The sequence below is a fragment of the Pelmatolapia mariae genome, linkage group LG22, assembly GCF_036321145.2.
Source record: "Pelmatolapia mariae isolate MD_Pm_ZW linkage group LG22, Pm_UMD_F_2, whole genome shotgun sequence".
Taxonomy (NCBI): domain Eukaryota; kingdom Metazoa; phylum Chordata; class Actinopteri; order Cichliformes; family Cichlidae; genus Pelmatolapia; species Pelmatolapia mariae.
This window is the reverse complement of record NC_086245.2, coordinates 12,048,428-12,061,793: the sequence shown is the minus strand read 5'-3', so window position 1 is coordinate 12,061,793 and position 13,366 is coordinate 12,048,428. Positions and strand designations below refer to the sequence as shown.

At 43.2% G+C, this 13,366-nt stretch overlaps 1 protein-coding gene across 2 annotated transcripts in view; it reads right to left on the bottom strand.

Annotated features, from left to right (window-relative positions):
- The window catches only part of samd12 (sterile alpha motif domain containing 12), a 126,177-nt gene that overhangs the window by 79,932 nt on the left and 32,879 nt on the right, over positions 1–13,366 (bottom strand). For both annotated transcript variants that reach the window (XM_065470570.1, XM_065470569.1), the window contains exon 3: positions 9,252–9,381. In XM_065470570.1, the coding sequence (XP_065326642.1) occupies positions 9,252–9,381 (130 nt within the window). The remainder of the gene's footprint in view (positions 1–9,251; positions 9,382–13,366) is intronic.

Below are 13,366 nucleotides of genomic sequence, written 5' to 3'. Positions count from 1 at the left end.
AGGCTACTAGAGCTACCGAGCACCTGTGATCCAATGCTAATGCTAATGCAGAGTGTAGGAGAAAAGCCCAGTTATAATCCTAGAGAGAACAAGGTTCAGTCTAAGTAATGAAGACAGTCCCACCAGAGATGGAGAGACACACAATTACACACACCCAGACAGATAATAAGCCGCCTCAATCCTCGACTTGTCACATCAGTAGTAGCCTCATGCTGATTTCACCATTACTGATGTATTCTAAGTTTGCTGATCATTATACTGCAACTCTGTTGGGTAGCCACAGCTAACAACATGCAGACAGCTCACTTGGACTCTAACACTGTGGAATCCATCTAAATTACTGAGATGACTTTAAGTTTGCCGTTGCAATAACTAGCCGTCTTTCGATGGTCATTATGGAAGGACGATCGCTTGTCATTTTAGATAACTATCATTCTGCGAGATGAAGTAGATTGCTGGACTTGTTGTGAGCCAGAGGGGTTGTGATGACTCAGGTGAAACCTGCTTTGAATCTGTCATACCAACCATGAATTCACCTACACTATCAAGTTACCTATTGCTGTAGTAGGAAGAAGAAAGATATTATTCTAGCAACCTAGCAGAATTATATTTGGGTAATATTTACTTTTTTGGTGGAATACTGTAGATTTTCTGGGCCTCTGATGTTTCTATATTGCATTTATTTATATGTGGAGCATGGTCATGCTGCACTTAAAATGCACTGTGAAGTCGTAGTTCCTAAAATAACATTTTAGGTATTAAAAATGTGGCAAGCAAAATATGTAAACACATATACAGTCCTATGTGCATGGCGTTGAGGAAACCTTGTGAGACTAGTTTTACTGATGCAGGAAACGTTTAGGAGAATCAGATGTCTTACACAAAAATATTTATTGCAGAGAGCTTGGCCCTGCTGAATAGATCACAGCAATACAGGCTGACACGCAAAAAAAGCCACCATCCACTTAAGTGGCCATTATGATAACAGCCCATATTTACCTACACAAAAATAAACCATTCACAAGTATTGCACATTCCTCTCCATACACCACTTTGTGAACGAGATATTATATATGGGCAGGCGTTACTTGGAAGGGAAAACATGTAAACTATTCAAGGCGTTTCTAGTGAAGCCATAAAGATGGAGGACGGTAGGAAGGTGTGATTGGTTAGTTGGTCTGCTGAACTACCTATGAGAGACCCCATCTTTTTTCTCTGGCATACCTCAGCCTCTTCTTCCTGAATGGCTTCAGATAGCCTGGAGGACTATTTCTTAAGACCACTTCGAAATATTACAAGAAAGTCTAGCTCCTCTGAAGTAGAATGTAAAGAAAAACGGGGTATCACAAGAGTTTTGTACAGTTGTGGAACATAAAGATTAAATACGGTATCACGGATTCATGGGTAGCGCGTTTTCACGGGCAACGCGTTTTCACGGGTAGCGCGGTTTAACGGGTAGCGCGGTTTCACGGGTAGCGCGGTTTCACAGGTACTGCAGTTTCACATGTAGTGTGGTTTGTCACACCTGTCACACTGTGCTGCTTGACGTAACTATGCACTGTCTATGAGTGGGTATGTTGTTCGTGTGAACTGACCATGTGAGATGGTCCGCCAGATGTACAGATAGGAAACGGAAGCTGTTCACTCTTTCCACAGCAGCGCCGTTGATGGTGATGGGGGTATGTGCTCTTCTACACCTCCAGTAGTCCATTATCATCTCTTCTGTCTTTGTGACATTGAGAGTGAGATGGTTCTCTTAGCAATAAAGTTTAAAGGCACTGAGATCCTCCTTGTAACCGTCACCAACCACTGTTGTGTCATCCTCAAACTTCACAATGAAACAGGAGATACTAGTGGCCGTGCAGTCGCAGGTGTAGAGTGAGGACAGGAGAGAGCTCAGTATACAACCCTGACGTAACACCACGCTGCCCTCTGCGAAGGCTGCGTGACTTCACACCGCGCAGCCGTCACACCAGTCGCACCGTGCTGCCATCACATCCGAGTATCACCTTTGATGATAAGACACACCACTGTTGTATCGTCCGCAAACCCCACAATGAAATTGGAGATACCAGTGGCCGTGCAGTCGAAGGTGTAGAGTGAGTACAGGAGAGAGCTCAGTATACACCCCTGGCATAACACCGCGCTGCCTTCTGCACATGCTGCATGACATAACAACGCGCTGCCGTCATGAAAGGCTGCATAACGTCACACCAGTGACATCGGATACATAGGTCACACCGCGCTGCCGTCACACCGGTCACGCCCGGTATCACCTTTGGTGATAAGACCGACCACTGTTGAATTGTCCATAAAGTTCACAATGAAATTGGAGATTCTAGTGGACGTGCAGTCGAAGGTGTTGAGTGAGGACAGGAGAGAGCTCATTATACACCCCTGACGTAACACCGACCTGCTGTCTGCGATGGCTGTATGACGTCACTCAAGAAGAGATGATAGTGGACTTCTGGAGTTGTAGAAGAGCACATACCCCCATCACCATCAACGGCGCTGCTGTGGAAAGAGTGAACAGCTTCTTCCGTTTCCTAGGTGTACATCTGGCGGACCATCTCACATGGTCAGTTCACACAAACAGCATACACCTTCATAGACAGCACAGTGTTACGTCATGCAGCGCGGTGTGACCGGTGTCACAGCAGCACGGTGTCACGGGTGTGACAGCAGCGTGGTGTGGCCGGTGTGACATCACCCAGCCTTTGCAGAGGGCACCGCATTGTTACGACATGCAGCATTTGCAGAAGGCAGCGCGGTATTACATCAGGGGTGTATACTGAGCTCTCTCCTGTCCTCACGCAACACCTTCGACTGCGCGGCCACTAGTATCTCCAATTTCATTGTGAAGTTTGAGGACCATACAACAATGGCGGGTCTTATCACCAAAGGTGAAACCCGGGTGACCGGTGTGATGCAGCGCGGTGTGACCTGTGTATCCGACATGGCTGGCATGAAGTTATGCAGCCTTTCATGACGGCACTGCATTGTTACGACATGCAGCATTCGCAGAAGGCAGCGCGGTGTTATGTCAGGGGTGTATACTGAGCTCTCTCCTGTCCTCACTCTACACCTACAACTGCACAGTCACTAGCATCTCCAATTTCATTGTGAAGTTTGCGGACGACACAACAGTGGTGGGTCTTATACCCGGGTGTGACAGCAGTGCGGTGTGACCTGTGTATCCAATGTCACTTCTGTGACATTACACAGACTTTGCAGACAGCAGCTCGTTGTTACATCATGCAGCCTTTGCAGACGGCAGCGTGGTGTTATGTCAGGGGTGTATATTGAACTCTCATGTACTCACTCTACACCTACAACTGCACGGCCACTAGCATCTCCAATTTCATTGTGAAGTTTGAGGATGACACAACAGTGGTTGGTGACGGTTACAAGGAGGATCTCAGTGCCTTTAAAATTTATTGCTAAGAGAGCAATCTCACCCTCAATGTCACAAAAACAGAAGAGATGATAGTGGACTTCTAGAGGTGTAGTAAAGCACATACCCCGATCACCATCAACGGCGCTGCTGTGGAAAGAGTGAACAGCTTCCGTTTCCTATCTGTACATCTGGCGGAGGATTTCAAATAGTCAGTTCACACTAACAACATAACCATTCATAGACAGCGCAGTGTGACGGGAGTGACAAACCTCGCTACCCGTGAAACCGCGCTACCCGTGAAACCGCGCTACCCGTGAAACCGCGTTGCCAGTTAAACCTCGCAGCCAGCATGGTGTGACGGCAGCGCATTTCTAATCTGTGTGACTCATGTGATGTCATACAACCTTCGCAGACAGCCGCAAGGTGCGACTGGTGTGACTGGTGTGGCGTGGTGTAACGTCATGCAGACGGCAGCGTGGTGTTACGTCAGGGGTGTATACTGAACTTGTATACGTCCCGCAGCATGCTTCACAATGAAATTGGAGATGCTAGTGGCCGTGCAGTTGTAGGTGTAGAGTGAGTACATGAGAGTTCAATATACACCCCTGACATAACACCACGCTGCCGTCTGCAACGGCTGAATGACGTAACAACGAGCTGCTGTCTGCAAAGTCTGTGTAACGTCACAGAAGTGACATTGGATACACAGGTCACACCGCACTGCTGTCACACCGGTCACACCCTGGTATAAGACCCACCACTGTTGTGTCGTCCGCAAACTTCACAATGAAATTGGAGATGCTAGTGACTGTGCAGTTGTAGGTGTAGAGTGAGGACAGGAGAAAGCTCAGTATACACCCCTGACATAACACCGCGCTGCCTTCTGCGAATGCTGCATGTCGTAACAACGCGGTGCCGTCATGAAAGGCTGCGTAACGTCACGCCAGCCACATCGGATACACAGGTCACACCGCGCTGCCATCACACCGGTCACATCCGGTATCACCTTTGGTGATAAGACCCACCATTGTTGTATGGTAGGCAAACTTCACAATGAAATTGGAGATAATAGTGGCCGTGCAGTCGAAGGTGTTGAGTGAGGACAGGAGAGAGCTCAGTATACAACGCTGACGTAACACCACGCTGCCGTCTGTGAATGCTGCGTGACTTCACACTGGTCACACCGTGCTGCCGTCACACCACTCTGCGTGACGTAACAAGGCGCTGCTGTCTGCGAAGGTTGCATGAAGTCACATCGGTCATACAGATTAGAAACGCGCTGCCGTCACAACCGTCACACTGCCCATCACACCGTGCTGCCTGCGCAGTTTGACTGGCAACACAGTTTAAGGCCAGTGTTCCAGCAATTCTATTAATAAAACTAATAACAGGTATAGATTCAACTTCACTGTTAAACAATCAAACTATTTTAACTTTAAAACTCTGCTCTGTAAGATGGGCGCTCTGTACTTTTGTCTAAAAACCCAAGTTAACATTATTCAAGAGAAGTAAATTGATATGAATTCCAATCACGTTGCCTACTCCTCATCATAACTCACAGGTAGGCTAAAGCAGTGGAAGCAATTTGGAACCAGGGTTCTTAATTCGTGTATATAATTAATGCATGTCATTTAAAAAAAAGGACAAAAATTGAAGAAAAAATTAAAATAAAATAAGAACATTTGAAAAAATTAAAAAAGCATGCACATGCCTTCAGGCTTCTCTAAGGCACTGCCTGCTTTCAGTCTTTGCTTCCATTGCTGAATCATACTAGTAAAATACTTAGGAGACATAAGCAGAACAGTGTGACACGATTACTGTGCTTGAGACTGTAATCATATGAACACACAGTGGCAATGAGATAAGTTGCCTTTGAATAAATGTCCCATTTTAACAAAATCGTTACAAAAGCCTCACTGGTACACGAGCTGCAATCACTTGGATATCTGCGCTTCTCTTTTGGGCCGAGACATTATTTTTTTTCTCTTTTCATCAATAAACGGATATCTCTTTTCAGTTTATTATTACATCAATATTTAATGACAAGTCATTCACAGTCTCTACAGATTAATTTTTAATTCTCTATATGAAGAAAATTAAGAACACCATTTTCTAAACATGCAATTGGCAGGACAGTAATTAATTACATGTAACACACTGACATGTAATCGCCTTGCTAATGGTTTCATTAACCATGATTCCTTCTGCCTGTGGATCAGATTGTCCCCCTAAGAGCTCATCAGCAGTGAGCTGTGCAATTTCCCTTTTGGAAATTGCACAAAACAACAACCACCGATGGATCTTTTATGTGGCTCGCCACTTGATTTGGAGCCATGTTAGTCCCTTTGACTCATTTGCTGTGTGCATTCTCATCCATTACCTGGAAGCAGTCTCTAGAAATCACTGCATTCATGAAACAAATGCTCTTTAGCTTATGAGTTACATTTATATGATGTTTTTTTTTTGTCCTGATGACGATTCAAAGTGCTTTTCACTGCAAGATACATTCACATTTTTTAAAAGTATCAAACTATAACTATAAATAGATGGTAACTTTTTTTTTAAGTGCATAATCATGATATTTTGATATTTTGCTGGTTTAGTCCTCTGCCTCCTCGAGAATTAAAAAAAAGCACCCTGTGAGTAACCCTGAGGCACACAAACACCACCACAAATACCCTGGCATATGCTGGTGTGACAGCGACCGGTTGGAAATTTTTACCATCTCATCCAATCCTAACTTGAAAACTGTTGTATAAATGTGGTTGATCCTAAAAAAACTGCACTCAAATCTGGATCCCCATCTTCGACAGTTTTCTAAAAGCAGCCCCTGCAGCCAGCCTCCACAGCTGCTTCTAATTCAGTCACTGTATGCCCTTAGAGACGTTCTGAATTTCCACACTGTGATGTAATGGTCTCCTCTGACAGAAAATATAAGTTAATAGCGACTCGCCCATTTTTCCTCCTTCATCCTCTTTGCTTCTGATTACCTATGTCATCGCACCTTTTATGCTGATAACATCTAAAGTATCGGAAACGGTGTGTTTAACTAATTTACCATGCCAAGCTATTCTCTCAACCAAAAGAGCTTTGTCTTTGTAATTACAACGGATTAGGGACTAATATCTAATTATGCCTTAATATGCTTTAATGCATTTTTAATGGCAGCTGGGTGTTAAAGTCAAATTTGCTGCCGTCTCTGTTGGGGGTGGGAGGTGAAGATTGAGGAAGGGAAAGGGTTTCTTGGCAGCAGAGGCTGGAGGGAGGATAGGAAACATTGATTTCTTTGGCAGAGGTTAGAGGAGCCTAGAAGGAAGCCAGCTGCTGCATACTGAAGTCGCTCAACGTTAAAATGTTGCACCAGTCCTGATCCGCAGTAAAATGCATTTCCCTCGCCGCTGTTTTATGTCAGGAGCGGGAGGACACAAATGCCTGTTTGAATTATGATCTGAAATAGAGACCGTTTATTGATTTGCTACTTTATGAAGGGACGACTACGTTGCCAAGACAAGTGAGATTGAGTACCGCTGGCAGCCAAAAAGAGGGCTGACTTTTCTGTCAGAAAATACAGTCAAGAATTGCTACGGTCTGGAGACTCCGATGCTAAAAAGCCAAAAATCTATTCATGCACACACACGTGTGCGCGCACACACACACACACACACACACACACACACACACACACACACACACACACACACACACACACGCATGGTTCTGATTTTCAAGGGTCACAGCTCATGGCTGACAAGCACACTGAACAAATAGATATTCTCAGACGCACGCCTGCATGCTCTTATAAATGTATTCATACTCACTGTTTGTTTGTCTACGCATGATTGTTTTCCACAACAATATTCCATCATTTGTTTCCCCCTTGTTTATTCTAATAGAGTGTAGGAACAGAAAAATATCTGCATAATATTTCAAAGATTGATTGGGATGCAAATTGCCTCGTGAGCCCAATTGGTGTGGCTTGGCCTGTTTTAATTGGGCTCTGTTAATTAATGCTCAATGTGAAGACAAACTGAATTACTTGCAGGTTTTGCGCATGTCATTATCTCCTAATTGTGCCAGCGTGAATGCGTATGAATGTGTGTGTGTGCGTGTGTACAATATGCGCATGAGTTTTCATTTGGTTAACCCTTTCCACACCTGGTAGAGCCCGCAAACATTATTACACCTTAATAACAAACACAGGTCATTAAGTTAATACACTATTAGGAAGCTAGGTTCCAGGGTTTTATTAACTGGGAGACTAAAAGTGTAATTAATTTACAGACTAACTGGATGCACTAGAATTGTTAGGCACACAGAGGTGTTTAATCTTAAAGTTAGATTAATTTTTCCGTATTCAGATATGGACCTCATGAGAAATTTCAAATGAGTGGATGGATAAGCGCTCTAACTGCGTGATTAAGAGTGTTTTCAGAGGCAAGCCCTTTAAATCGTCCTTTTATATTTGCCTTGTAAGTCATCTGAATCTGCAAATATTTTATTTAGCACACGAGCTCCGAATCAGTCCACAGAAACCAGAAGCTAATGTTTCACAAGTGACTCGTCAATACATCACTTTTAGCTTTTACCTTGAGTGAAAAGAAAACAAAATAAAATCTGCTGAAATGCCTTCGCTTGAAAACGGATTAAAAAAAACAACAACGCAGCAGTGGTTCAGCAAGCGTGCAATGAACTGTGGATCTCTCAGACCTCTATGCTAGTGATGAGATATATCTGCAACTTGAGCTGCAAAGCGGCGAGATTCATATTTTCAGACCATTAAACAGAAGATGCTAAATCTCAAAATCCTCTATGCAGACGTATAACAGAACAAATGCATCAACGGGTGAAATGGGAGCATGAGTCATTACACCACTCATCATGACCACCAAGTGATTTATCCTGCCAGCCAGTCACTGAGTCGAGGAGGTCCTCGACAGCAACAAATAAACATATTAATGCGATCATTCGTGCTCTGAGAGGTAGAGTGCGCGGCAATTAGCGCTCGTCTGTTGCCACGCGGGCTGGAGTGTCGTTAGCGTCAGAGTGACCTTGAGTAGCCTCGTTAGGATGATGATTGACATGGCCGGCTGTTTTCGGCGGGAATGCTGAAAGTGGGAAGCGAGGGATGTAGGCCGGGTGGCAGGTGGCAGACAGTGGGTGCAAAGACGGCAGAGAGCACCTGGGATGTTATGAATGAGATCTGGTTTTGTCAAGAGCAGATGTGATAAATGTACCAGTTTCATGAACTTGACTCCAAACCTCATTTAAAGAGAGATATTCAGTGATTTAACGTTGTGATATTTGTTGCATCGTGGTCAATATCATGTTACTTGCACTTTAGCACTTTTTCAGGAGCAAAACAGATATGCTTTGTTTTTTCTTACTTTCTTTAATTAGTTAGCACAGGTCTGACAAAGGTGGCTGCAAATATATCTAAACTATTCACACATGCATGTCGCACCTTTTCTAAATAAGCCGGTAATAAAAAATTGGAGTTTACCAGGCAGGAAATGCTAAATCTTTAAATTCTACAGTTAGCTTAACCTCTGTGATTGCACAGAGCTCTCAGGAAGTGAGTATCTCAGAAGTGCACTTATTTAATTACTGATATCATATAGAAACATGTTTGTAATGTTATGTTAAAAGCCTCCACTATGAGTTCTTCTAAACTGTCAATATGTCGATATAGCAGTTCAGTATCTATACATCCATTTCGTCTTATCCTATTGATCATGAATGTGAATGGAAAAAAAAATCAACCAGGTTTTAAAATAGCGACAAGCTACTAGAAACCCATGGATAATAAACCATAAACCTTCTCAAATGAAGCCACTGTACAGGTGCCAAAAACTACCTGTGATGTCGTGCTGTTTGAATGAATCGCTGTAGATCTGGTGCTGATTGGGACAGTGTTTCTTCAGCCATTTGCACACGTCCTGTTGGGTCCACAGGGCCACTGGCTTAGACAGCTTCACATATCCTGTCTGTATAAGATGCAAACATAATAATAAAAAATAAGAACTCCTTCTTTTAAAAGCTTTTTACACAGTCATCATTTATAACAATTAATAAATCCTGTTCATGACGTTTATGGACTACCACTTACTTTTTTTGGTCAAATCGTTTGATCTCGAAGATGCAGGTAAAATAATGTTATGTGTCAGTGTTTTCCGTTATTTTGACCTGGTGGGATCATGCCACTTTCACTTCTTAACTGTATTTTAGTGTATCTGAATCTTTACAGGCTGCTTTGTGACATTTTCCCTTCTGCATCAGTGATCAATGACTAATAAGTGATTTTTTACACTATAACTCCAGAAAAATGTTTAAAAAGACAGTCATGCAATCTACAGCTGGGAGCTCAGCACAAAGTAAAATATTTAATCTTGAATTACACACACTGTTATGTATGAATTAAACATATGTTCTCAACATATGTTCACATTGTACAGCTCAGAGAAACGTATTGCTTGCGTTAAAGTTAAACACTAAATGGCTCATTTTTCCTCAACAACAAAAAAAATCTGTACCTAAACAAACAAGAAAAAAATGGTGACTAATTGAGAAAGGTGGTGTTAATTTGTGCAAATCAAATCTGTGAGGGGAAAAATGAGAAGCACAAAGGGATCAAAAACATGGACTCGAAATAAGCAGATAGAAGATGAACACCTTGTGATGTCGTCTCTTTACATGTGCGGAGATTTGGCCCCTGAATTATAACAGGAAGCTTAGAGGATAACTTTAAGTTTTCTATTTTGATTATTTGCTTTAACGCCTGATAAGCACGTTAATCAAAATTACAGATGTCAAGAATGCATGCAAGCTCTGAGCGCTGCAAATGCACCAAACCAGTATAAGAATATTTCCACACAAGCGGTAGACCAGCCAACATCAACACCACCAAATGTCTCTGCACATATTGAACATATGTTATTCTGTGTATATCTTATTATTTATTGTGATTTGCTAGGCTTTCTTTTAGCGCCGATGTGGGACAGTACCACACTTTCATTGTACTACGTGTAATGGCAATGCAGAGTTAAACTATTAGTGCACTTTTGAGGGAAATTAAAAGTATGCCCCTTCAATTTTCCTGTTAGTTTTCTTGTTGACTGACTTTTGCTGTATGCTGGGAAGTCTTTTATTTTTCCTGTATGGGCATCTGAAATAAAAAAGAATAAACTAGACCATAAGAAAGACAGATATCATACTGTAAAAGCACAAGAGGACCAACGCTTACTGCTCTCCAGGGCCAATAGTAGCCAAAACCTATAATATTGTAGCTGCAGCTAGCTTTGATAGAGAACTATGAACGAGTGCATGCATACACTTCTCTGTTTTGCATTGCAGTCTTGCTGCAAGACACCCTTCTTATTTAAATGCACTACTTCAACAGCGGGCCATGCAGTAGACTGCCAGCGGATTGTTCTTGAAAGTGCTGGCAATGGATTTGATTTTGATTGAGGGGGCTACTAAAATTACAAACACAGAGAGGTGATTAAAATTTCACATCCACTCCCCTCCACTTCAGCCTGCTCTCTGGCTGCCGTGTGGTGCGGCATAGCAATGGAAGCCCCCTCTTTCCTCCACCCAAAGAAAGCAGAACAGCAGGTACTGGCAGCATTTCTCCCGGCTTGTGCCTTCTCGCTCCTTCCTTCTATCCCGTCTCATCTCTCCCCCACGTTCAATCTCACGCAGGCCCTGTCAGATCTATCGCGTTGTCTTTCTCACTTCTTCTCCCCGCATATTGTAGCCCTCGTCTCTCCCATCGCCCTTCTCTCACCTGTTTCTTATTATATGGTGCTACCTCACTCTTGCCTTTTCGGTGTCTTTTCACCGTTCCTTCCCACTCATCACGCGGCTTCCCAGAGAGAAAGAGAAATTGAGGGATGTGTACATGCTGATTTGGGCATATGGTCTGTATCCCCTGTAGGTAGGCGAAGTGACAGACAGCCAAAGAAAGCAGGTATGCATGTACGCAGAAAGGCGAGGCCGCCTCTCTTAATACGATTGCTTGGCAGCCTGCAAAGGATAGGTGTAGAAACTGCAGAGAGGGGAGGGTGTGGCATTACAGGAAGAAACCACATTAACCATTAAACACAGCTCAACTCAATGCTAATTAACCCCGACTATAAGCCTGAGGCGACAAAAGAGAGAGGGAGGCCAGGATGTCGTAAGAGTGAAAGATGGAGAAGAAAAGAAGAGAAAGAGGGAGGAGTGTGTTTGAGTGTGTTGAAAGCATGTGAGAAAGTAGAGTGTAGAAAAGGAGGAAAAAGAAAAAAGAGAGGAGGCTGGGAGTGTGAAGGATGGCCGGACTGACAGATGATCCAGAGGAATGAAAAGCAAAAAGCCTGGTGCTCCATGGTAGACTCAGCAGAGTTTGACACAGGAGACTCTCTCATTTTCCATGAACCCATTTGTGAGTCAATGGCCATCTGTGTTTTACATTCTGCACTGATTTAGCCCATAGCTGTGTTCCCTGGGCCTGTACAATAGGTGAGCCGGTGCCTTTCTGCCTGCCAGCCAGCCTGCAGAGCCAAAGGGCGGGGAGAAAACAGAACAGAGAAGAAAACAAGAGTACAATCATGCTCAAAGAGCCGTGTTCAAGAGACTCCAGGCCAATTAGAGTTTTGAGTGACAGCACAGGGGTGAGAGAGGAAGCCCGCTTTATTTCTAAGTGGAATACGTCTGGGAACGAGCACACAAAGACGCACGCATTTATCCACATGTGCAGCCCGTTCGCACAAACGCGTTCACACTGGAAGGAATGCGCATAAATGCAATGCATACGCGCGCACGCAGCACATTTATATGACCGCCATCTGTGCCGACATGCGTACAGTGTTGTGCTGTCCTTGGATTTAATTGATATCTGAAAGCCCAGTAGAGCTCCCAGTATTCTTCACGTTACCTTAGCAACAGAGCAAGGACAACCTCAAAAATTAAAAGACGAGGAATAAAGCCTTTTTTTGGGGGGGGGAGAGAGACGACACGTACAACCCTAACATGAACCAGAGTCTGCGATAAACATACATTTCCAATCACACTGGAAAAAAAACCAACTATTACATACATAATGAAGCATGTAATCCCACTAACACTGATAAGCATTTAAAGATCCAATATGAATGCACTCAGCTAAATTAATCAAGAGGCAATCACATGGCCCCTTTGTGAGGACAGTATTGGAATACAAAAAAGAGCTGGGAATTAAAAAGCGCTGAAAAGCATTCCAGAGACAAACACCATGTGACTGAGAGAGTGAATTTGGCAGTGGTGTTGTACGCCAATAATTGTTTCTGAGGAGAACTGCAAACCCCCCTCCTCTCCGTGCCGCGGTTTTCATTTTGCCTCCAAGATTGTCGGGCTGATTGCAGGGTCAAATGGCTTTTCACTCAATTAAAAATGTTAACTACAGCAGCAATTAGCTCATGTAAGGACATTGTCTTGTCAATAATTTGAATTTAGTGCTAAACTGACCACAAGGAGCTTATAAAGTGAAACAGATTTATTAGTTCGTCTGAGTTTTGCTTACTTACCAGAAATAACTCAAATTCAACCTCGGCTCTATATTGTCCAGGGAAATATCCAAAGTGGCAGAGTTCATTTATTGAGCAAATGCATACAAGGGCAGAACAAATACTCAATAGCTATTTGATAGCAAAGTGCTGTTCCTTTTATTTAAAACCGTTATAGTTGTCTAGTAGCCTTCATTAGGCGCAGCGGTGTTTGTTGAATAAATCGTGGCTGATTCCTTTTTGTCCTAAACAGGTATGAAAAAAAGTGGAAGTAATGTTCACACAGTACCAAAAGTTGCGTGTAAAAGTCAGCGTTTCTTAATATTTTGCTTCTAAACAACCAGACTTTGTTGTAATTTTTGTTGTCTTTAGGCTTTCTGAAGGTCTTTCAAAGTATTTTTTTGGACATTGGCTGCTTTTGCACTGATTTTCCAGCCTTTGTACTTGATCA